The sequence below is a fragment of the Trachemys scripta genome, chromosome 1 (assembly GCF_013100865.1).
Source record: "Trachemys scripta elegans isolate TJP31775 chromosome 1, CAS_Tse_1.0, whole genome shotgun sequence".
Taxonomy (NCBI): Eukaryota; Metazoa; Chordata; order Testudines; family Emydidae; genus Trachemys; species Trachemys scripta.
Window position 1 is genome coordinate 187,527,807 of NC_048298.1, and position 26,593 is coordinate 187,554,399.

The 26,593-nt window shown below is 39.0% G+C and overlaps 1 protein-coding gene across 2 annotated transcripts in view; it reads left to right on the top strand.

Annotated features, from left to right (window-relative positions):
- The window catches only part of DOP1B (DOP1 leucine zipper like protein B), a 93,612-nt gene that overhangs the window by 14,772 nt on the left and 52,247 nt on the right, over window positions 1–26,593 (top strand). For both annotated transcript variants that reach the window (XM_034752580.1, XM_034752588.1), the window contains exons 3-12: window positions 6,784–6,965; window positions 7,054–7,224; window positions 11,809–11,998; window positions 14,603–14,701; window positions 16,400–16,523; window positions 19,216–19,316; window positions 19,765–19,873; window positions 23,589–23,709; window positions 24,809–24,928; window positions 26,064–26,169. In XM_034752580.1, the coding sequence (XP_034608471.1) occupies window positions 6,784–6,965; window positions 7,054–7,224; window positions 11,809–11,998; window positions 14,603–14,701; window positions 16,400–16,523; window positions 19,216–19,316; window positions 19,765–19,873; window positions 23,589–23,709; window positions 24,809–24,928; window positions 26,064–26,169 (1,323 nt within the window). The remainder of the gene's footprint in view (window positions 1–6,783; window positions 6,966–7,053; window positions 7,225–11,808; window positions 11,999–14,602; window positions 14,702–16,399; window positions 16,524–19,215; window positions 19,317–19,764; window positions 19,874–23,588; window positions 23,710–24,808; window positions 24,929–26,063; window positions 26,170–26,593) is intronic.

Below are 26,593 nucleotides of genomic sequence, written 5' to 3' on the forward strand. Positions count from 1 at the left end.
TCCTTTAGCAATGACTTCCCCCTAACTGCATTTCAAGCATTTGCTTTAAATATGTTTACAAAAACACAAACCAATATTCCCTTTCTACTGTTTGGGTTTCCTTTTCTTGATGCTTCAGTCCTAATTGTACTAGTTCTCCAGTTGTCTATAGTCTTCCTAGGGAATCAGTGTAGATAAGACCTGAATGTACATTGATGAGGATTGGACTCTCTTAAATAAATAAATAAAATTAAAAATATTATGTTTATATTCCAGGCCTCCTTTATGTATTGCCAAAAAAGGGCAAATAGTTTTCAGGTCATCATCAAAGAAATCGAGGAAAATTTATTTACACTGAGGGCATTTTAATATGTGGAACACACTGTTAGAAACAGCAGTAATTGTTTTGTTTTTAAGCACAGAGGGGGAACTTTTAAGAAAAACACACAACAAAAAAATTGAGATAAATAAGCAGAGGGGCCCAAAATGTTAAACTTTATTTTTCATGGGTTGGACGTGGGGAAAGAACAAAATTCTTAAGACTTTTTATGACTAGTTCAGATGTTTTATAGATTTGTAGAATCAGTAGTTTCTCAATGAACTGTAAGAACAAAACTCTGTAGAATTATTATGAATGTTAGGAAGCTTGTTGCCAGCAAAATATTTGCTTTGAGAAGCTGAACTACAAGGACATGTTTGTGATGTTTAACACTCCCCTCGTCTCCCCTTCCCCTTCCCCCTCCCCCCCGCCAGTTAAATCACTTACATTTTTTCCCAGCTCCTTTCAAGTATCCTAAGTGAGCATAAGCAACTATGTATCTGAAGAAACTGCAGTCAGATTGCACTGACTCATGAGAATCAGAAAAATACTTGGCAAATTATATCATAATTCCTAAAGCTATGGAGAGCGAGGTATAGTCTATTGCAAGTGTTGCACTAGGAACCAGGAGGAAGTTGTTCAGGGCAGTGACTAGTATAGGCATTTGCTAAGTAAGGTATAAATTAAGGCAATAATGCAATGAACCTACAAGGCTCAAAGCCTGTAAGACAATATCTTAGCCAAACTAAGGCATAAGGCCCCAAAAAACCTTAGCATAAGTAGCTAACCAAGACTAAACCTAGATAAAAGATAGACTGCTATAATGACTAACCTGCTAGTAGGTAATCACTGAGGTGGTAGTTTATAACTGCTTGTGCTATTTTTAGTTAAGGACATCTGTCCACAAGAATGCCATGGTAACTAATTGATGTATATGCTAATAAGCTTTAGGTAAAAGGATTAATAACCTATGGGGAAAGGGCATACCAACATTAGTAGGGTGCAAAACTACAAATGAGGAAAAGAGGCTGAAACCCCTACTGAATATGCATTGGGCATTGTGGCATCAGTGTAACACATCATAAAAGTTGTATCCCAGTCTGTGAGCTGGGGAAGGGAGAGATGTAGCTCTTGGGAAAGGCCAGGGTGACTACCAGTGGTGACGGTGAGGGGGAAGATAACTAACATTTCAGGGTTGTTGCTTTTTTGCAAGGGATGGTGTAAGCATTGGGATGCTCTGCTCGTTCTGTTTTACCTCTACCTGCCTTGCTGGGTTGGTGTGTGTGTGAATTTGCTAAGTGTATTAATAAGACTATTATAACTATAGTATGATGTGCTAAGTGAGAGAGTGTTGCAACCATGCACATTGGAGATCCCAGCTGAGCAGTAATTCTGATAATGCTGGGCCTGATCTTGGGATAAGAACCTACCAAATTTCAGAGTGCTAAATGGGGAAACTAAATCAGTAATTTAATCAATATACAATCAATAGATCAGGCAACACTCATTTTGCAGCATGTAGGTGGTGTGGGTGCTCTCGCATTTTAGTTAATCGTTAATTCAGTTTTAATCCTGGATCTATGGCTTTTGGATTCAACAGTGCTGAGCACCAGAGCTTTTATTGAATTCACAGGGAATTGAGTGCTCAATACCTCTGAAAATCAGGCCTTTAACCTCTCTGCTTACCTTCTCCATCTGCCTCATGAAGTTAATTTACATACCTCATTTGACTGTTGTAAGGATGTAGTAGGTAATGTTTATAAAGCACTTTTCATGTTCAGAGTCCCAAGTAGTATTAGATAGTCAGGGATGCATACTGTGAGCCATGTTTTGCGACATTAAAATTCCCAAACAACTTATTTTAGTAAACTTAATTGTGATAACTGAGTACTTAACTGTGGTGCAGCATATTTGTTCCAGTTGTACACTTTCCTCCTTTTCATGCATGCCCCCAAAATTGAGTATTATAATAAAGATGATTATGCTTTGAGCCTGGGACCCCACTGTGCTAGCCACTGTAGAAACATAACAGAAGCATACCTCTGCCCCAAAGAGATTATGATCTAAGTGTAATGCTGTAAGTAATGGGTAGATGAAAACAACCAGATGGGGGATCACAGGGAAACCATTTAAATGACTGTTCAGCGTGAAGAACAGTGGCCATGTAACTTGACAATGTTTAGGCAGAGGGTTTACTTTTTGTAGGCATCATGGCAGAAAAGAGGTTTAAGGTCTGATAAGAACAATTATATTTTGAAATAGCAACCTTTTTCTAAAAATGTCCCTTGGATCTTGTTCAAGACTGCATTTCCTAATGACATACGTAATCTGACCAACTTTTACTGGCCATACTGTTGGATCCCACACACTGCAACGAATTTAAATCTACTCAAATGCATAATCTATTGTTAAGCAAAGTTAAATATAGGCTACAGCAAAGATCCAAGTCTACATTTTTGTTGTAATGTTTTCTATTTTGTTGAATTTATAATGTTACTGGATTAGAACAAGATAATGTATATGTTTAAGACAGTTGTGTGAGGCAACTGGAAAATGACTAGGAATTTTCTGTTGTACTCTTAACAAGGCTTTTGTTACTTAATTGTTAATTTGCAGAATACAAACATATCTGTATGCAATACAAATTAGGAATAATTATGTCAAATTTGGTGAATATTGGCTAAATACTTGTTGGGAAATGTTCACTCATAGCTTCTGGTTTTCTCACTTCTGACATGTCAGCTGATCTCCAGTATAGTTGGACACGTTTTAGAGTCCAATTAATAACATTGGCTTCCTCTTGGCATCCTATCTTAAAGTGAAGTTTATAATTCTATAAAACAATAAGCCAGCATTATTTGAATTAGTTGTTTTCTTTTGCCATGGCTACAGTAGCTATACATATAATAAGTAAAGCATAAATGATTCATGCTCAACCTACTCTTTCCATTTTCTTGGCTAATTCTGCCTCTTCCCCATACGTTTACCCTCTACAAAACAACCGTCCATCACTTCTAGCTCAGTAAGACTCTGAAAACAACTGAAAAGAAATAAAAGGACAGATTTTTTTTTTCAAATCTTTCAGATATGCCTATTATTTCTCCTAACTCAGTCAGCTACTCCATATTGAAGGATAAACTTTCAGTTAAGAAAAATAACAAAACAAACAAAAGACCATTGATATTATCTTTCAAATAAAACCTACCTGTTCTATCAAATCTGCTTAAGAGTCACCTCTGCCAATTTTTGTGTAAATAAATCCTGAGCTGTTGACCTGACCTTGTCTATAACCTCTAATTGTAGCAGATAAAATAGGTAGTAGTTTAGCTTAATTACAACATAATTCCTTCAAATGTTGCTTATGCATGAGCTTTCAAGGAGCTTTAACAATATGGAAAATGTGAAGCGCCTGCCATATTCCACTTGTTCAGGACAAAAAAGCCCTGACAAAGGCTGCTAAATTTCTTATCTGTAATCAAAGAATAATTCCTGCAACGTTTGGGGAAGGTACACAGTGGTTGAATCCAAGATTTAAGTTTTTAAGACAATTCAGCCTTTTTTAATGGAACTGTGACTGGTGCTTCCATAATATTCTAATCATTCTGCAGTCTGATGTAAAGGCATTTTGTATCTGCTGGAAAACCAGTGGTAGTCTTAACCTGTAATACATGTATTTTCGTCTAATGTTGCTTACTAATGTCCATCTTGAGTAGAGTATTAGGATGCAACTTGCTAATGAGGAAAAGATTTTAAAAAAACATCTTCCCCCACCACCCCAAAAAAACCCTGAAGGCATGAATTCATTTTCAAAAAAAATAATTTAATTAATCTCAGAATTCTTCCAGTTTTGGTGAAAGGAAGTCTGGATGGAATAATACTTGATGATTGCACGTAATTTTATGCATGCAAAATTTTTTGGAAAAGCTAAGAAAATGCTAGGGAAATGTGATCTAGATGAAATTACCATAAGGTAGATGTACGACTAGTTGAAAGACCATACTCAAAGTAGTTATCCATGGCTGGCTGTCCAACTGGGAGGATGTATTTAGTGGAGTCCCACAGAGGTTAGTCCTGGGTCTGGTACTATGCAGTATTTTTCGTTTAATGACATGCATAATAGAGTGGAGAATAGACTTATAAAATTTACAGATGACACCAAGCTGATAAGAGGTTGCAAGCTCTTTGGAGGACAGGATTAGAACTAAAAACAACTTTAGCAAATTGGAGAATTGGTCTGAAATCACCAAGATGAAATTCAGTAAAGAAAGTGTAAAGTACTACACTTGGAAGGAAAAAGTCAAATGCACAATTATAAAATGGAGAATAACTGGCTTGGCTATAGTACTGCTGAAAAGGATCTGGAAATTATAGTGAATCACAAATTGAATGAATCAACAATGTGACACAATTGCAAAAAAGCCTGTTATCATTCTGGGGTGTATTAACAGGTATCGTATATAAAACATTGGGGACAGGGAGGTAACTGTCCTGTTGTATTCAGCACTGGGGAGGCCTCAGCTGGAGTACTGTGTCCACTTCTGGATGCCATACTTTAGAAAGAATGTGGACAAATTGGAGAATTCGGAGAAGAGCAACAAAAATTATAAAAGGTTTAGAAAACCTGGCCTGTGAGGGGAAAGTTTTAAAATAAACTGGGCATATTTAGTCTTGAGAAAAAAAGACAAAGTGGGGACCTGGTAAATCTTCAGATATGTTAAGGACTGTTGTGATCCGGACTGGTCAATTGTTCTCCATGTCCACAGAAGGCAGGACAAGAAGTAATGGGCTTAATGTGCATCAGGGGAGTTTTAGGTTAGATATTGGAAAAACTTTCTAACTATAAAGATAATTTAAACTCTGGAATAGGCTTCCAAGGGAGGTTGTGGAATCCCCATTGTTGGAGGTTTTTAAGAACAGGTTAGACAGCCGCCTGTCGGGGATGGTCTAGGTTTACTTGCTCCTTCTCCGCACAGAAGTCTGGACTTGAAGACCTCTTGTGGTCCCTTCCAGCCGTACATTTCTATGATTCTATGCTTGGTGTAGAATTACTCATTAAGAAGCTGTGAATTAAGCGGCCTGCATGTGAAGCTATGATTCAAATGGAAAAGCCCTTCTTATGAGAGCTCAATCACTGAGCCAAACTCTCTCACAGGTGCTCTGTGATTGAGGAATGGCAGCATAGCTCGTGGATTTAGGAGAATTTAGACTAGTTGTTCATTTTTGTCCAAATTTCAAAATGCCAAGAGTATTTTTCCTTTTGTTATTCCCAGGGCTTTTTAAGTGTCCTATTCTGCTAGGGGAGATTACTTGCAGTCATTAGAAAGAAAATTTGTGCAAGGGACACGTACTATATAATATGATGTTATTTTTGCAATACTTCAAGTTGTTCCATGATTTTACTAAATAGTGAATAGTGTCATTCATGACTAGTCAATAAATAACTTAATTGTTAATTAACTGATAGAATATTATGGTATTTGTCTTGATTTGAATAAGCCAGAGCAAGAGGAAAAAAGTATTTACAGCCTAGATATTTTCTCTCTCCTGATGAGTTAGAACTTTTAAAGTAAACAATTTAAGTATATATTTAGGGGGTGTGAGCCATTTAGTTAAGATTGTGAAAGTGTACCAACCAAAGTCCAGCATTCAGGCAGTCCTCGTACCTTCCTGCTGTAGGCATTACTAACATTATGTAGAGGAATCCTTCATGAACATTCTAAAATTTGAAGGGGAGCTCCATAAATGTGTTCTACCTTAATTTTATATGCAACGTTTTATTATATCATGAATAGAAGAGATAATACTTGGATTTAGATTTGTAATGAGTCCTCTACATAGCATATGTCACATTTGTGTGTATTTTTTCCCAGCTAAATTGTTTTTTAAATGATGATCAGTTTTTCAGTATGTTTACATGGAGCTGCTCTAAGAATCTTCACTTTTACTGTAGTTTCAGTCTTAGGCCTAGAGATAGTAATGACTGTTGTAGTCCATGTTCTTTAAACATTGCCACGCTTCTTAAATTTTATTGTCCAATATGAGATGATAAAATCAGCCATCGTTATATGTGAAATGAAAAAAATAAAAGCTTACAGGTTGTGTGCAAGAAGGAAAGATTCTGTTACTACTGAACTCTTCCCTCCTTTCCCAGCCCATGAATGCTGAGAAAAATTCTTCCTTCTGTTCTTCAATTCCTGTCCCATTTACCCTCAGTCTTTGACTTTGGTCTTCCATCCTCCAAAGAAAAGAATTTCCACACCAATTTTTCAAGTCTAATGATCTCTGTTCTGTTAATGTAATTATTATGCATTTGTGGAAGAAAACTCTTGAATGCCTTATTTCATTCTACTAAGTAAATTTTCTGTCACAAAACCTTATTTCAGCTAAAGTGTTGACAAATTAATGTTGGATGTTATGCATGTACAATAACCTTTTTGTTCCTTCCTTCCTTCCTTCCTTCCCCCCCATCCCCACTGTTTGTACAGGCTCTTCAAAGTAACCTGAAGTACTCCCTCTTGCCAAGACGTCTGATTATCAGTAAGAGATTATCTCAGTGCTTACATCCAGCTTTACCTAGTGGAGTGCATTTAAAAGCACTAGAGACCTATGAAATCATCTTTAAAATTATTGGGACAAAATGGCTTGCCAAAGATTTATTCCTCTACAGGTAAATTGCTCTTTGAAAACTCAGACTTAAAATTTCATAATAGATTATTTTTTTAAATGACTGAATCTTTCTTTTTCTTTTTTTAAAGCTCTGGCTTGTTTCCCCTGCTAGCAAATGCAGCAATGTCAGTGAGGCCTATTCTCCTCGGTTTGTATGAGAAATATTTTCTTCCTCTGCAGAAGTCCCTCTTGCCAAGTCTTCAAGCCTTTATAATTGGACTGCTGCCTGGATTGGAGGAGGGGTCAGAAATTTATGACAGGTGGAATTGCTTTTGTTACTTTAGAAACATAAAATGCAATACTCAATCACTTCCCTATTTATTGAATTTTTATTTATTTATTTTGAAGGAACCCATATCTAGAAATCCTCATCCAGAGGGAGGGATGTCTAATGGAGGGATACTGAGTGATGGGATGGAAAGGGAAAAATACTAGAAGTTGGAAGGGAACAGAAGAAAGACAGATGCATGAATGCAAGGGGATGTGGGGGAGGGGTAAGGGAGAAAAGAAATACAAGGATAAAAAGAAATTGAAAAGTTAAACTTTGGGGGGAAAGTTGCATTGAGGCAAATTGAGTCGTCCATTATATTTAGAAAGCATCACAGCTCTCCTTTCAAAATTTCTGAATACTTACCTTTCAGGAGATCTTTGACAGACTAAACTAAGCCTGTGTTTTTTGCACTCCTTAAATCTTTTGATAAAGGGGCGTTCCTGTTTTCTGTACATATCTAGATTGCAAGCATTCTATACCAGAAGACCACCTTGTGGTCCTGGCTGCACTAGTAAATGTACCACTTCTAAAACTCACTATCAAAAATGCCTTTTTCACCCAAAGCCCCTTAATGCGGTATTGAAAATGATGACCAGCTAGTGTGGTCAGGTTCAACAAAGTTCAACACACTTTGTAGCAATGCATGCTAGATTCCTGGTTGAAGAGGTCCTGTTGCAGCACACTTAGTCACTAGGCTTTTGGTTATGTAATGATTGTACTTCCATCAAGTAATAGCTGTAACAAAACTATTTTGCAACAACCTGTTGCAGGAATTGCGCTCCTAGATAACGTTCATTATATTTCACTGAATACTTTCTATACGTAGACAGTGACTAAATGTTTGTCCTATACAGTACGTATGTGTTTTCCAGATTGATGCATTCTGTTCTCCTTCCCAAGAAATGGTGGAATTGAGTTTAGTTGTAATTGTCTGTTTTGACAAAAGATGTTTTGTTTAGCTTCATGTAATGTTTCTTTGTAAAACAGTCTCAAGTCATGAAGGCGTAGAAAAAGCTTTATTTACATGGACAGTTAACATCTATTGTTATGAGTGAACAAGAATAAGCTGCATTTGTTTAGTGACTGATAACTAGCTTTTAATTGCTGAATTACCGGCTGTTAGGCAGATGGATAAGTATAAGTGTTGCCTCTTCTACAACTGTTGCACAAAAGAGTGAGTTTAAAGCGTGTGTGTTGTTAGATTGGTTTATACCAGGGATCGGCAACCTTTGGCACCTTTGGGGTGGGCCAGTTTGTTTACCCGCTGCGTCCGCAGGTTCAGCCGATCGCAGCTCCCACTGAACACGATTCGCCACTCCGGGCCAATGGGGGTGGCAGGAAGTGGCGGCCTGCCTGCGCCGCTTCCCGCGGCCCCCATTGACCTGGAGCCAGGGCCGGCTCCAGGCACCAGCCTACCAAGCATGTGCTTGGAGCGGCACCTGGAGGGGGACGGCGCTCACCGGGGAGAGCGGAGCCACAGCGGGCTCATCGCACTCCCCCCGGCGCTCTGGCCAGCCGGGGAGAGTGGGGCCGCCCTCCTCCCGGCGCTCCGGCCGGCCTCCCCTGCCCGCGCTCCCCGGTGGGGGGCGGCAGGAGGCTTTTTTACCTGGGGCAGCAAAAACGCCAGAGCCGGCCCTGCCTGGAGCGGCAAACCGTGGCCAGTGGGAGTCGCGATCGGCCATATACAGTGAAGTATTGGTGCAGTTTCTTTATTCTGACCCCAGTAATTCTTTTGAATCGAAGTCATCTTCTCATCTGACCTAACCAAAGTCTTTAAAATATTTTATTTATTTGAAACTCACTAGGTCTGAAGTAAGAATTAACAGTAGTTTCAGGCACTACACTTTATCCCCAAGGTCCCCTGTCAATTTTTGTGGTTTTATAATCTCATTTTTCTTTCTTTCTTTCTTTTAATATATTTTCTCTCCCTTTCACTTTTAGCTGTGTCTCTCTGGGGACACACAAATGGGATGGCTAATCATAGTGAAGTTTCTTGTAGTGAAACACTATAACTTTACATGGTGGTGCAAAAAGCACAAAGTAAGCCGAATGACAAGTTTGTTTCTTTGGTTTTTGAGTTTTACTCTTCTTGGTTGTGTAAGAATGGTAAATAAAACACTTTAAGGCAGAAGCGATTAAGCTGGGTAAATTTTACTTCAGCTGTATTGAAATCTGTGTCTATATTGAGTATTTTCAGAAAATCTCCCGCTGTTGGCCTAGCACTGATGTATCTCCACTGTTGCTAGCAATGGTGGAAGCACTAGTATAGATCAAGCACAGGCATTCTCAAATTTCAAATGAGAAAATTTTTCAGGACTTCACAGGAAAAAGAACACAAGTCATTTTCCCTCCTTTTCCTGATTTCAAATGCAATTTTTCCACTCCGATATAATAAAATACAAAGCTGAAACTATAGGGAGCATAAATCAGGGAAGCATTCTGTCACATTACCCCAAAGTGGCTGAAATTTAACCATTAAGTGCAGCAATACTGTGAAAAGCAACTTTGCAAAAAGATATCGTGTGATCCCATATTTGTGTCCATTTTATTATTTAAAACTCAGTCTGCTAAATTTACAAGTACAAATATGTGTGGGATTATTTTCCAACTACCAGCCCAGTAAGCTTACACTAAAATCTGAAAGTCAATTTAGGTTCTTTTTGGCTTGGACATCAGCAGTAATACATCATCTACAATCAGAACATAGTTAATAATTCTGCTGTGTGTGAACTAGAATAGCAGCTCACATACTCATAGCTACATTGGTTGTGCAGGATTAGAAAATTTTGTGGTCATTAAAGTAAGTAAGCTAACTGAATGTACACTGGAATCAGGTTTCTTAAGGAAAGGTGTTTCTCTTTTACGTGGTTGGTTTTTAGAGTAGAACCAAGCTTTACATTCTACATGCAGTATTATTGCAGACAATTGGAAATTAAAGATGGAAGAAGCTTGACACAGTTCTGGGCAACTGCATCTGTATTCCCCCTCTATGGTCCAGCAGGGCATCCCCTTAGGCTTTCGGCTCCCCAGCCATTGCCTCGCTTGGGGAGAGAGAGAGAGACACACACACACACACACACCCATCTTTCTGACTAAGGGATTGCCACACTTCAGTGCCCAAACTATACTGTGAAATCCTCCACAAAAGACAGGCTGCCTAAGCAGGCTTCTTTTGCCTTCTCTTCAGAGACGATACACAGTGTAATTGCCACAGACATAAGGTTTCACACGGCTCTTTCTAAGCAAGAAGGTTTTAGTCTCAAGGTAAAAGCATTACAGAGTGAACTAATTTTAAACAATAAAAAAACCCCACACAAATGCTAATAAGCTTACTAGAGATCCCTCATTCCAACTCCAACATATGCCCCTGCAGTCCTTAAAAATCCCACATTGGGTGTTCCTGTGGTTTCAAGATCATAACATCCTTTTGCCCAAAACAAGAACCCTCATGAGACTGTGAGGCACTCGTTTATCCCACTTGGGCCTTTTAAAAAGACCATGAATAGGTTGTCAACCAGACAATGGATTTCTGGTCAAAGCAAAGCTTCAAAAGGATGGACTCAGAGGTGGGTCACTTGCATTCTCCTCAAGTATTTGCTGGGAAATCTACTTCACGCTTACTGTCACAAAAGTTGACGTTTTTACTACTTCTCAAAGATTTCATTAGTCATGTCTCTCAGAAAAGTGGCATATAATTCCACAATATAAACAATTGCCTTTTTAATACAATGGACCCCCAAAGGCACTAAATTTAATTCAGTAAAGTTTATCTTTATTCTATAATATTTGTCCAGGATATTGTCCTATCTGTGTCAAGGCTTTCACACACTCCTTTTTCTTCCTCAGGCAAGGGGGTGTGATGATCCTTTGGGCTAACCTCGACATAATTATCACACAGTTTTTAGATGTTTAAAATAATACTTTAAATTTAGCTACTATAGATATTGAACCTGATCACCTAATATGTTGTATTAAAGTGTACACTGTACAAATTTCATAACAACCAATGAAAAGTTAAAGTATTTATATTGCTTTAGTGCAGAGATGAGCTACTGAGCAAACACTGAAATGCATGCATGTTTCACTGAAACAAAGTGACTTAACACACAGCTAAAAATCATCATTCTGTGCAAGTCCTTATAGTATGCATGAGATTCTTTCAGTGCAACTGGTTCAGGAATTAGCTACCAGAAACTACAGTATTATTTACTGTCCAGTTACAGTTTGTGTGACATGTATGCAAAACGGGTAGTTGCTGGAGAAGTTGCCAAAGTGGGCAGAAAAACCATTGTTCCACTGAATGCGCACAATGGTAAAAGATTCGTTACAGCACTTGCCATTATGGCAAAATCATATTGGAAAGGGTAACGGGGCAATCCCCCGGGCCAGATCCAAAGCCCTGAGGGGCCGGATCCAGCCCCCGGGCCGTAGTTTGCCCACCCTGAGCTACATGGTATTAACAAACTGAAAGTATTGCACTTGAATTCAGAGAGAGTTCAATGGAATTAACATTATATTTTACATGGAAAGGTAAATCTTTATAATATTATTACCTTTTTTTCCCCCCACACAGAACAGATGCTTTGCTTGTGAAGCTGTCTGTACTAACAGGCCAAGAAGTGTTCTATGCTGCTATCTGGGGGAGTGTTCTGGTCAGCCCTTCTATAAGACTTCCTGCTTCTCTGTTTGTTGTGAGTCATATCAACAGAGAGTTGTCTGGAAAACAGCAGAAGTACATGCTGGGAACTGATTATAAGCTCACAGTAAGTTCATTATGTTGCTAATGGAATATTCTCAACTACCATAATGCTGACACAAACTGGAAAACAGTATCCTTCTCCGTACAAATTAAAGTCCCAATCTCTTTAAAGCGCATCAGTAAGAGAATGAAATGTCTAATTCAAAATTTGCTCAATGAGTGCAGAATCTCAACTGAAGTGATAATAATGAAAAATAACTCTTGCAAACTTTGACCAATATGTAGAATGGCAAATAGGTCATTTTAAAAAAACATGATCAGTGATGCAAATAAGAAATGGATGGTGTTGCCTTGTTACAGTAAAACTGATTTAACCCTGTTATTTAGTTGTATTGCAGTAGTGCTCAAAAGACTCCAATCAGAATTGAGGCCCTATTGTGTTAGGCATTGTACACAAACGGTTCAAAATCAGTATCCGTTTTATACACCATAAAAAACAAAAAAGGAGAGGTGGAGTGAGATCTAATGCATTCTTACACTTAGTGAAAAGACTATCCTCTGCAACCACTAATATTAGCTGCCTACCTATTGCAGTTGTCCAGAAGTGCTTGGGAGAAGAAGATTGGAGAGTCTCATAATTCTTGGCTCCAGAAAGTAGGACCAAAAATTTGAAAAATGGGAAATGAGTAGAGAAGCGGTGCATTGGGGGAGTGAACTGCCTAGGGGTGGCATGTCCTTGATAATTTTTAACCAAACTCCTTTACAACCCCAGCATTTCTGCACTCACCTTGGGCTGCAGTTTCTTTGGTTACAGGAATATTAAGTACAGCATTAAGGATTTGACTTGGTCTAAATCAGAAAAGACAAGAAATGAAAAATAAAGCTGACATGCCCATCTTTGCTTACTCCATTTTGCCTTTAGGAATGGAATGTCAAACTCTCTGTCATTATATGTCAGACAGTGTTTAAGATGTTCTTGTTTTTTTTAACTTTAACACTGTGCACCTTTTGACATTATTTAAAATAACATAAAACTAAACCAAACAGCAGTAAACCAACAGGAGAACTCCAGTATCTATTGTCTTGTATTTAATTTCCTTTCTTGAAATTGAAAAATGTTTCAGAGGTTTTAAATTACCTATTGTTTTACCAGAAATATTGGAATAACTGTAACTAATCATCAGACAGGATGTGTCATCTCAAGATGCATTGGCAGGCATCAGATATTCAAAATTGTGGCCTACCCAGATATGTGGAAATGCTAATCATTATATATGGAAACAATATAAAGCTGAATCATTTTTATGTTCTCCTATTTGTGGAAAGAAAGTTCTCTTTAAATATGTAGTTTTAAATATGAAGTGTCGCCGTGCCTCAGTGGGTCACAGCTGAAGATGCCAGATGCAGGACAAACAGCTGAGAAATTACCCAATAATCATACTGTTGTCAATCCTTTAGTATCTAATAGCTAAAGGTTTATTTATAAGAGAAAAGAAAGAGGAGAGAGGTCAAATGGTCAAAGGAATCAAATACATTCATGCATTGCAAAGTTCTTGGATCGGGTTTGAAGCAGTGATGAAATGAACTGCTGGTTTATAATATCTCTGGTAACATCCAAAAGATTGGAAGGTCTTCAGTCCATTGATTAGAATGCTCCTTTTAGCGTAAGTCCGTAGTTCAGAGATCAGAGCAGGAAAGAGGCAAAATGGAGATGTTCCAGGGCCTTTATATTTTCTCCCATGTGGAGGGAAAACTCTGTCTTACGTTATGTCTACACTACGGCCCTTACAGCGGCATAGCTGTAGCAGTACACCTGTGCCGCTGTAAGGTCTCCCATGTAGTCGCTCTTGGCCGACAGGAGAGAGCTCTCCTGCCGGCATAATTAAACCACCCGCAACGAGTGGCATTAGCTATGTTGTCAGGAGAGCCTCTCCTGCCGACATAACACTGGCCACACCAGCACTTTTGCCACGGAAACGTCTGTCAGTCAGGGGGGTGCTTTTTTTACACCTCTGACCGACAAAAGTTTTACCAACAAAAGTGGTAGTCTAGACAAACCCTTAATTTGTGGAAAAGTACAGGAACAAGATGGAGTCCAAAGTCACATGAGCAAGTCACATGCCGTTGCATGCTGTGATGAGTCATACCAGGAGTCATTACCCATATTCTGGCTAAAATGTCCTCCGGAAGGCCCATCCTGCGGGGATAAACTTCTTCCATGGCCCATTGTGTTCGTTGATGGGCCATCAACTCGAATGGTCCAGTCACACTGCTAGCTAGACTAGATGTAAACTAATTTAGTTATCACAGGAGCAAACACATTTGAAATAAAGGAATATAGTCAATACTCATAACTTCAGGTACAAAAAAGATAAATGCATACAAACAGGATAATCCTATTCAGCAAATCACAACTTTTCCATTGACACTTTACATGACATACTTTGCACAAGATTTGTTGCAATTGTATAACAGTGATAGTAACACTGATATACATGGTCACATTTTAATCATATAACGTCACACCAAGTAAAGGTACTGATGTTGGTATTCCTTAGAAGATAAAATAAATAATTAAAATATTTAATAGCTGTCAACAATATTCATAACTTAGGTAACGATTATAACTATAAATAAAATGGTGGTATGTTTCTTTCTCAAATTACAGGTAAAATCTTTGCGTGTATCAGTATTGGATTCAAATGTTCTTGTGCAAAGAAACACTTTGGAAGTGCTTCTCTTCTTTTTTCCATTTTATACATCTTTGGTAAGAGCATTATTTGAATGTCATTATGATTACATTTTATTGGTGGAAGGATAAGATCTTACTGAGGGAAGATTCTTGTAGGGTCCTACATAATCTAGATATTCCTGTGAATACACACCAGTTATTTTCTCTTTCTAAGGATATGTCTATATGACAAAACAACCCTGCAGAAGCAAGTCTCAGAGCTCAGTTCTACAGACTTGACCTCATAGAACTTTACACTGTGGCCATAAAAATAGCCACATAGACATTTCTGCTTGGGTTGGTCTTTGGGTTCGGAAGCCTGGGGAGGGGAGTGGGTTTGACCCTGAGCTCCAGCCCAGTCTGGAATATCTACGTGATTATTTTTGGTACCATAGCATGAGGTTCACAAGCACAAATCTGTAGACCAGGGCTCTGAGACTTGCTGCAGCAGGCTTGTGGGGGGTGGGGGAGGGTGTTTTTGTTTTTAATTCCCTTTCTTCCCCTCCCCATGTAGACATACCCTTGGGGTCTAATCCTGCACCATTTGCAGTCACTAGTTTGGCTGTGGATGGGGTGAAAGTAACATACAGGACTTACCGGTACTGCTGGAGTCCTGAGGGGGGCGGGCCCTCTCAAGATTTAAAGGCCCTGGGGCACCAGCTGTGGCTGGGAGCCCCAGGGCCTTTAAATCAACCTGGGGCTCTCAGCTGCAGAGATGGCTGGGCGCCCCCAGGGCTCAGGGGCAAATTAAAGGGCCCTTTAAATCCCTCCGGGGCCAGGATTTAAAGGGTTTGGGGCTTCCCGCTTCCGCAGGGAACTCTGAGCCCTTTAAATCCCTGCCCCAGCCCGGTGGGGCGGAATTTAAAGGGCTCTGGGCTCCCCGCTGCGGCTGGGAGCTCCGGGACTTTTGAATCCCTGCCCGAGCCTGGCTGTCGGGCTGGGGCCGGGATTTAAAGGGCTCGGAGCGGGGAGCTCCGAGCCCTTTAAATCCCCGCCACGGAAGCCGGTGCGGTCCAGCACGGTGTACTGGCTCTTGCCTGTATGCCATACCGTGCTGTACCGGCTTATTTTCACCTCTGGCTGTGGACTTCAGCAGGGTCAGGCATCCACTTTGTTTCCCCAAAGTCCCACATAGTGGTTACCATCCATTAGGCCTGAGACACCACTGGTGTTCTTAAACACACACTTAGGGGTTGCTAACATAAAATGTGAAGAGCTCAAGCCTGAGCAACTATGTATAGGAAATGAACTGGATTTTTATTTTTCCCAGCTAAGAGTTCTTAAGTGGTTGGGGTTGTCTGGACTAAATTAAAATATTTACACAGTATTTGCAAAATCAAATACTTTGTGTTTCATTAAATAGATTTTTTTCCCCTATTACTTTTTGCTAATTTGTCTCCTAGCATCATCCTAGTGTTGAAGATGTCAGCTAATTTAATTTGTTAGTGAGTAACAAAATTGGTTAATTCTTAATTAGGCTTGATGTCTTAATTGTGGTTATACAATAAAAATTTTGAAAATGACCACGCAATTTTAAAGGAAGACTTCAGTGGATCAATTTCTACTGAGATTTTAAATTGCAGGTTGTTGGTTTGTCCCTGTTCTCCTTTAGTAGGCTAGATCTAATAACATATCTTTGTCAGTATTATATCTGATACTGGTAGCCATTAGAAATTAATTAATTGTGAATTTTACAGTTCACCTACAGCTAAGTTGTCTTTATTCTTTGTCTAGGACTACAATGAAAGTGCTATTCCACTGCTCAGGTCTGATGTAGTCCATATTCTCTCAGCAGCTACACAAACACTCTTGAGGAGAGACATGTCACTAAATAGAAGATTATATGCGTGGTTGCTAGGTACTGTGCAATATGTGGTGACATTAAGTTTAAATATCTAATTTGTACTTTATCCACTACATTTGAATATACTTTTCCAGAGATAAATAATAGAAGTCTCTTCATTCTGTTCATAAATAACAACTCTTGCAATTGAGAACTCTATTAAGCCAATATTGTTTCAGTTGATAAATAAATTCTGCCTTCTTAAATCTTAGTGTCTCCAACAAATACTTGATATCCCTCATCACAATTCAGTCTCGGAATGTCTATAACAAGTTTGGGAGATAACTTTAGTCAGAGAGCAAACATGCCTGAATTTGAAGCAGAAATGATTGTTCTTTGTAATCTGTGAATCTCGATTTACATACCATAGCATTTAAGAGTTCTGTACAGATGCAATTCTTAAACTGTAGTATGTGAGCTGTTGTCAAGTAGAAAAAAGGGTTGCTTTAAAGTAGTGAATCGGAATCAAATCTTATCCCAATTAAAATTACAACGGTTATAGTTTCAGTAACAAACTGATAACAATAATTACCAAGGTAGTCTTCCATTTATAAGACTCCTTAATACCAGGCTGGCTTGGTTGTCTCTTCTCTCCATATGAAGAGAGATTAATAAAATAGGGACTTTTCATGTTGGAAAAGAGATGACTAAGGGAGGATATGATAGAGGTCTGTTAAATCATGACTGGTGTGGAGAAAGTAAATAAGGAAGTGCTATTTACTCCTCATAACACAAGAACTAGAGGTCACCAAATGAAATTAATAGGCAGCAGGTTTAAAACAAACGAAAGGAAGTATTTCTTCACACAATGCAGTCAACCTGTGGAACTCCTTGCCAGACGATGTTGTGAAGGCCAAGACAATAACAGGGTTCAAAAAAGAACTAGATAAATTCATGGAGGATTAGGTCCATCAATGGCTATTATCCAGGATGGGCAGGAATGGTGTCCCTAGCCTCTGTTTGCCAGAAGCTGGGAATGGGCAACAGTAGATGGATCACTTGATTTCTTGTTCTGTTCTTCCCCTCTGGGGCACCTGAAATTGACCACTGTTGGAAGACAGATACCTGGCTAGATGGACCTTTGGTCTGACCCAGTATGGCTGTTCTTATGTTCTTATTGCTAGTGCAATGCTCTGTCCTGAAGAGAACTGATATTGGATCTAAAGCTTCAGTAATAACTCACAAGGGTGTCAAGGTTTTAGAAGAGGCACAGAAAATAGCATGATGAAATCTTGGCCCTGGTGCAGTCATTAGCAATACTCCCATTGATCTCATGGAGCCAGAATTCTATCCAGTTGCTTAATCTCTGTGGGGAGGGAGGAGGCGACGACTTTGATCGGCTCTGAAGGGATCTATCTATCTCTGTCTTTCACTTCCAGAAGGATGCTTCAGGCCGACACCATTTCAAGGGTTGGGAGGGATTTGATTAGCTGTTGATGATGGTGATACATATATTACCATAATCACCAGGATCCCATTGTGCTAAGTGCTGTACAAAGACAGAGCTAAAAGATGGTGCCCGCTCCAAGCAGCTTACAATCTAAGTATAAGGCAAGAGACAACAGATGGATATAGACAGGGGGCTAGTCTACACTGGCAATGCTAAGGCGCTGCTGCGGCTGCGCTTTAACATGCCTCGTGTGGTCATGGTGCAGCGCAGGGAGAGCGCTCTCCCAGCACTCTATAAAAAACAACTCCACAAGGGGTGTAGCTACCAGCGCTGGTGCACTGTCTACACTGGTGCTTTACAGCGCTGAAACTTGCTGCGCTGGGGGGTGTTTTTTCACACCCCTGAGCGAGAAAGTTGCAGCGCTGTAAATTGCCAGTGTAGACAAGCCCAGAGAGAGGGCGGGAGAACCAGGAAACAATGAGACGATATTGGTCATAATAGGCATTGATCTCAATACTCCAGTATCACAGCCATTATCGAGTTTTTTGTGTAGGTATCACAGAAAAGGAGCGTTTTAAGGGTTTTTTTTTAAAGGATGTGAGTAAGACAGTTTTGCAGATGTTTATGGGGACTTCCTCCTGAGTATCATGGAAATGTGTGAGAAGGCACAAAGGCGCTTGTTTGCAAATTTTAACAAATGGGCAATGGAGTCTGGCATCACAGACTAATTGGAGGCAGGAGTTGACAGCTCAGTAGTGAATGAGAGATGATGGGTAGGGTGGGGATAGCCCATGAAGGGCCTTGAAAGTGAGGACAAGTGGCTTATGTTTGATGTGCTAGAGAAGAGGGAGCCCAGTGAAGGGATGCAAAGAGAAGTCATGTGGTCAAAACAACCAGCAGGGAAAATTCTTTGCAGCAACTTTCTACTTGAATCCAAGGGCGGCAAGATTGCATTTGTCCAGGCCAAAGAGAAGAATGTTGTAGTAATAGTCATGAGAGCCTGCACAAGAGTTTTAGCTGTGTGGATGGATAGGAAAATATTTTAGATGTTATGCAGAAAAATCTGCACGATTCAGTCATAGCCTGTAGTAGAGGCCCTAAAAAGAGGCCCAAGCTGCAGATGAGACCCAAGTTACTTGGTGGTTGGCCTCCACGTAAGCGCACATTTTTTGAAGGCATTCAGCCCGGACTGGAGCATAAACTACATCTTGGACAAATTCAGGTTAAAATGAATATAATTGCTTCTATTGCTTGTTTTATGGTATGTATGTTACATCAGTATTTTCTGTTCTCATGATGTTTTTATTTAATTTGTAGGCTCTGATATTAAAGGCGGTACTTTTGCTCCAGATTCTGCAGCTTTTGAAGATCATGCCCTCTATTTTTTTGGAAAATATTCCAAAGATCTTTTAGTTGAGGTTGGTATTTATTTTGTTAAACCTCAGAACAAACTGCTGTTCATCTTGTTCACTGTATGTCCTTCATGGCCTCTCTTCCTGAACTATAACAAATGGGAGGAGATCATTATTTTGTATTCATTTGACAGGAAGTCTGAACGCATGCTGTGCTGTTTTGTTCCATTTTATGGGCATGCAATGTAAATGGAATCTAATGAAAACTGCCAGTTCCATCTACGCTAGCCTACCTGAATTACTAAAAACAAATCCTGTTTATCCAAAACTTTCTTGCGTATGTATCAAATAAACTGAAAATTTCCTTGATTATCTGAATTAATTTATTCTCCCCCCATTCTGTTTCAGTAATCTAAGTTTGGCACCTAGTGCAAGAATCCTGACTTAAAATTATTAATAAAATGACAGTATCTCTCCTTAGTAGTTGTCACATTTTGGTGTTTTCTTTTAACAGGCTTTGATTGAAATATTGCATCAGAAGTTCTCAGAGTCTGCCTTAGAAGATCATGCATATCTGAAACCTTTCCGTATCCTAATTAGTCTCCTTGACAAACCTGAAATAGGTAATATTAAATATCACTACTGACACAGACTGCTAAGAACTGCTGTACTATAGTGATGACATGATGTATAGAAGGCTTTCTGTTAATCACCTCCAAATGGTGCAGTCCCTCCTCTACCTCAGGTTCCAGCCCCTGGGTCCTATATTGCAGAGCAGCCATCCATTTCAGTCTCAATATTCTGCTCAACTCCCCACCCGGGGGCTACTTTCTACAATCCTGTCGCTGATCTGACTTTCTCTTTGGTCTTTGCCTGCTTCTGATCACAGCCCCTTTCCCAGGCTGCGTACCTCCCCCTGGCTGTTAGGAAAACAACAAGTTCTTACTCCTCCCTGGTCACCTTCCTTATCTCATTTAGCTTAGTTTCTTGGGCAACTCTCTCCTCTTTCTGTACAGTGTCTTTCCCAACCTTTGGCCGTTCCTGGCAAGCCTCCTCCCTAGGCCCATCTTGCTCCTCCTGAGTCTCCCTTGACTGATCTGCATATCCTGTTTCCTGCAGTAGTCGCGTCCTCAGTCTGTCATGTGCTCAAGAGATCCACAGTCCTATTATGCAAACTGGCAGTGCCTCACCCATAAAGGGCCAGCACATCCTCCTACACTATGCAGGTGCCAAGATTACATACCTGATTTGCTGTATACCAATATTTTGTAAAACCTACTCAGAGAAGTATTTACTGTCCTTGAACATGTGACAGACACAAGATGCTTATGAGTAACTTGTGGTTATTTGAAACTTGTGTACTCTTTGGCAACTTGTTGCTTACGAGATTTGTTTTCTCGCTGAAGGAATCTCATGCCTGTAAACCATCTCCTGTAGAAAATGCTGTGCAGGAAACTGGGCATGGTAACCCTGCTTAGGAAGATTTTATCACAGTATCTGTATAGATGATACCATGAATGAATAATTCACATTATGAGCTTATAAATATTTAGCTGACAGCGGCTTAAATTTTTTAGTATTTGTCTGAGGATTCTCCTATTTCATGGATGGTGGAGAGGAAAATATCTTTGTTTGCCTCTCTCAATGTATTTGCCCCTTTGTTCTTTACAAATTCATCAATACATCAGACAGCATTTATGTGAAAAACCAGGATGAACGTGTACTGTCCTTTACCAAGTGAAAAAATTTTGTACAGATTTTGTTCAAGGCGCTCAGTTCAGTGTTCATTTGTCTACAAAGGAAGCAAACTTCTTGAGTGAATGTAACATTCCTTCAGATGCTCAGTTTTATGTAACAGGATGCTTGCTTTTCTTGTCCAGGCGTGACTTTCTTTTAGACACATTGTAACACAGGTAGATTTCTTTTTAAAGGGTGCTTTCTTACTTAAATATTTATGATATAAGTTGTTACACTTAGAGCCTTTTGTTATGTATAAGCACTGTTTGGTGTATGGATTTTATTTTATTTTTTAAAATTTCTGAGCAGGAAGGCACTGTTAAATAAAACTATTGGATCTATCAAATAATATATATTTTGTACATTAGGATATAAACTAAGCTATAATCGAAGAGCAAAAGCAGTGAAATAAAACCTGTCCTGTATTCATCTAAACCACAAAATTAGAAATATTCCTATTTCTGTAGTACACAAAAAAGTATTAAAAAGCTTCTTGAGCCTTATAAGTCAATGTGAATTAGACACTTCATTTTGAAATCAATATATTGCAAAGATACTATGCAAAAGAGCATAACATAAAGAGAATATTTTTCTTCAAGGCAGTGTGACCTAGTGGATAGAGCACTAGACCTTGACTCAGGAGACCTGGGTTCTATTCCTGGCTCACCCACTGGCCTGTTGGGTAACTATGGGCAAGTCACTTCATCTCTCTGTGCCTCAGTTTCTCCATCTATACAGTGGAAATAATGGTGCTGATCTCCCTTGTAAAGTGCCTTGAGATCTATGAACAAAAAGCACTATATAAGCTGTGACCAGGGTCCCAGTGGGGGCCAGCTGAGGCCACTCAATTAGGGTGAACTGCAAAGAACGAGGTAGACAATCCCCAAAAAGCTGGTGGATATTCCAATACTTTGATTTACCAAACCAGCATAAAACAGCTGCTTTATTACCTTACTGGTTACTCAGAAATCCAAACAACACAGTTCCCTTAAAGTGATCCAGCCTCAGGCCTCCATCCAGGTACCTAAGTCAAATATGATGATTTCTGAAAATCTTATTTCATCATATAAAAGAAAAGGTTCTACCAATCCCAAGGGATCGGACACATTACCTCCCAGGTTATTGAATATTCCAGATCTTACCCAAATACACACTACAGCCAATTCTTATTAACTGAACTAAAATTTATTAAAAAACTAGAGAGAGTGTGGTTAAAAGATCAATATACATACAGACATGAGTTCAATTCATTGAGGTGCAGATTGATAGCAGAGGTGATGAGCTTTGTAGTTGCAAAGAGTTCTTTCAGAAATAGTCCATAGGTTCTACTCCAATGTCCAAATATCATATTCAGGGTGTTCCAGCATAACTGGGACCTCAGTCTTGTGACTCAAACTTCCCCTGATGAAGCCTAAGCAGATTTGAGATGAACAGGATCAGGACCCAAGGATCTTTTATACAATTTCATGTCCTTTTTGACAAGTTGGAATTCCTCTGGGAACAAAAGGTAATTAGCATGACTTTGAAGGAGGTCCATCACTGGTACTTAGCCATACAGATTAACATAATGCAATTTGCTTGTTCCTCCACCATTCTTAGATGACTTGCTAAACATTTCAAAGAGAAATAAATACAGAGAGATCCTGTGTTTACAATTCATTTAAATGCCAGGATGTTCTTTTGATCTCTGAATTAACAGAATACAACATAGACAGGGACTCTTGATTACATTGTTGACCTTATTAATATATATGTAAATACACAAAAACTCAAACATTATCTGCCCACATGTCTTTTGAGGGTTATTTATTTTACAGGATGTTTAACCCTTTCTAGCCATGCATCACATAAGCATGAAGTATTAGTCCTATGCAGCTTCTTGAGGTTCATGGCTGAGCCTCAGATGTGCTGTTAGCACTATGGACTTGCTTTTCAAAAGTGCAGAGCACCACAATTCCAGTTAAAGTCAATGGGAACTACAGTTGCCAGCCGTTCTGAAAATCAGGCCTTCCTTAGTGTATTTCTGATCCTTTTTTCCTTGATAGGCTTTTTTTTCTCTTCTCCATGTGTTAACCTGTGTGATCCTACCAACTGTTCAAATTTCCATGTATGGAATTGAAGACTTCGTTGTAATGCCAGCATATTAAACTGGCAGTGGGAACCCCCTGGAATTTAACTGTACAATTGTCATTTGAGACACGCACGCTGTATATTAAATGTCATTGGCACACATTTATATAAATGTCTGAAGTGATTTAAAAACAGTGCAGGCATTCATTAAGCAACTACCTTGTGATCTTTTGAAGTGAAATATGGAATATACAGCCCAACTTTTCAAGCAGCTTCACAAGAAATTGTAAAATTCTGGCAATCTCACATTCTATTAAGGTGTACAAAATGAAGTTATTTAATATGCAAATTTTTGATCTCACAAGCGGAATCTGGATAGTAGTTTAAAATGTCATAGAAAATTGTCTCATCCCCGTACTTCCCATAAGTAACCATGGGATAGTAGTTCAGTTTTAGACTAAAAGCTTGTAATTGATTAGTTCTGTAATCAGTTTGGAGTAATTACTGGATTTATTTTTCCTTTGATTGCAGGGCCACAAGTTGTTGGGGATTTGTTCCTTGAAGTGATTCGAGCCTTTTATTCTTATTGCAAGGATGCCCTGGGTTCTGATCTTAAACTTGGCTACAGTCAAAGTGGCAATGTACTTACAAGGTATACCGTAACCATTTTCAACTAATAGTTGAAATTGTATCTTTCATAAGAAAGCTTACTAAAGTAAACTACACCTCTACCCCGATATAATGCGACCCGATATAACACTAATTCGGATACAACGCGGTAAAGCAGTGCTCCGGGGGGCGAGGCTGCACACTCTGGTGGATCAAAGCAAGTTCGATATAACGCGGTTTCACCTATAACGCGGTAAGATTTTTTTGGTTCCCAAGGACAGCATTATATCGAGGTAGAGGTGTATTCAGTAATCACATTGGGTAAATCTTACCTGTTTGTTAATAGCATAAGTTCTAACAGTGTCTTTTTGATATAAAAAAATGAAAATCATCGATTTTTTTTTTTTTTTTTTCTCCCCCCTCCAATCTGTTTTTTATTTTCCTTTATATTTCCTATCTTGAGTTCTCCTTTAGCATCACAGGGTTGTTCTCTTCCAACTAAGAGGATTTGAGATCATTGATTTAGATTCTTGGCTGATAACATCATATTTATATATGCAGTGTTGCATACATAAATACATACACCCACCTTGTCTCTCTAACATCAGATTTATTACATAAATGTGTTGACAGAACTCAACTTTTTAGTTCACAAAGGCCTAGTCTACCCTAGGGGGGGATCGACCTAAGATGTGCAATTTCAGCTACGAGAATAGCGTAGTTGAAGTCGATGTATCTTAGTTCGACTTACCTCACGTCCTTGTGGCGTGGGGTCGACTGCCGCAGCTTCCCCGTCGACTTTGCTTCCGCCTCTCGCCGAGCTGGAGTTCAGCAGTTGATGGGAGAGCGATCGGGGATCGATTTATCGCGTCTACACTACACGCGATAAATCGATCGATCACTGCCCGCCGATCCGGTGGGTAGTGTAGACATACCCAAAATCAAATTAAAGGTTAAAGATTTCTTGTGTCTTCAGAAACACTTGCAAAATTTAGCTATTCCAAAATGGTTGGTTTTTGATTTTTGAATTAAGGAACTTCATGTCTTTTCTTCAGGCAAACTTTCTAAGAATAGTTCAAATAATACAAAAATGTGTATACTTGTTGTTTAGTCTTCACTAATCATTCTTGTTCTTCTTACAGTGCAATCAAAGAGAATAGAAGTGCCTCAGAAATTGTTAAAACAGTCAACTTGTTGATCACATCCCTAAGTACAGATTTTCTATGGGATTATATGACCAGATGTTTTGAGGACTGCTTCAGGTAGTTATGCTGTCTGGCATTAATGCAAAAATAAATTAAGAATTACATAGCTAGGACAACAGAGTAGTGTCAATGAAAGATTCAAATGCCAGTGTCATGATCCTAACCAAAGGGGCAGAGAGATGCATGGTTAGATACTGTACTCACCATCTAATACAAGTAGTTAAATCTGAGGCAACTATTTCTAAATACAAAATAAACTGCCATGGTTTGGTCACTCTTTCCAAAAAGCAACATGGTTGTTTTCTGGAGGAAAAACTGCATGTTCATAAGTAGAAAGCAAGGAGATCACATGGGATAAGATCATACTTGCACTAGGATGATCTTTCCTGGCCACTTTGTTTTTTCAGCTAATGTACATAAAATACAGCATACAGCAACTCCCCATACAGAAGAATCTGGCCTAGTGTCTTCTCACATGCTATGTAGAAATGAAATTAATATTGTTTAAGAGGCACACAAGGTGGCCAAACTTTTGTTTTTAGAATAGGTACACCTATTTAACTGTAATCAAAATTTTAATGGAAAAGTGCTTCTTCCAAAGTGTGCAATTAAGTATGAGTGTGTTTTCATTCTAAACCTAATTAGGTAGTTGAAAGGAGGTGTCCTGTCAGTCAGCATAATATTTAAGCACCATAAGTAGTGCTTGAAATGAGCCAGTATTTATTGGAATGGGATAATAGCACTCTTCCTTTATTCTGCTCTTGTCTATGCAAGTTTTATAACTTTTTGTCTTCAGAGGATGAAATTCCCAGAAAATATTCCTTTATATGCTAGGCTACTAATAGTTGGGCGTTTCCTCAGCACAGCAGAGAGGAATTAGACTAACGGGTAACATTGCTAAGTATCTAATATGAACCTTAAAGAAGAGAAGAAACTGGTGCTTATTTTGATCAAGATAATACAGTGTGGCGTTGTACTTCTCTTAACTACCATATGATAGGGTGCTAAACTGTACACAACTTTGTGATCACAATAAAATGTTGATAAGAACTTGACTTAAACAGCCAAGTTGATAGTGGATACAAATCGGCCTTCTTGGCTTGTGTAGTTAGCATGGATGCCAATATAAAGTACATTTAGGTTTAGGTTTTTTAAAAAAATAAATAACCCACACTTTCTCTTTCAATGCCAGGAATAAATCCATGCAGACAAGATACCCTACTGAGAATGTCAGCACTCCTCCTACAATCTCAGAGCTCTGCACACTACTACTGTTCCTTCTTGATGTGATTCCTTTGGTAAGACAAGTTTGACCTAAAGTTAATCATTCAGAGTCCTAACTCTCATTTTCTTTCCCTTTTATCAGATAAGTTTCAGTTACACAGAAGTATTGCTTTTATTTTGGTGGATACATTTTTTTTTTTTAATGGAGGAACTACATATTCATTTGAAAAGAAAACTGATGAATAAATACACAATCCTTTGAGCCAAATCCTGCCCACTCTTAGCTCGAGTGAGGAGTTCTATTCAACACCACTTAATGCCATGTAAACCAAGAGTAGAACTTTGTTCCTAGTCTTCTCAGCGTGTATAGGACTGAGGTGTTAATGGGGGGTTTACTATCAGCATGGTATGCAACATATCCTCCTAATAAGAATGGTTTGGGGCTTCTCAGTAATAGTAATAGACAAATATATCTTTGTAAGTTATCTGACAAATATA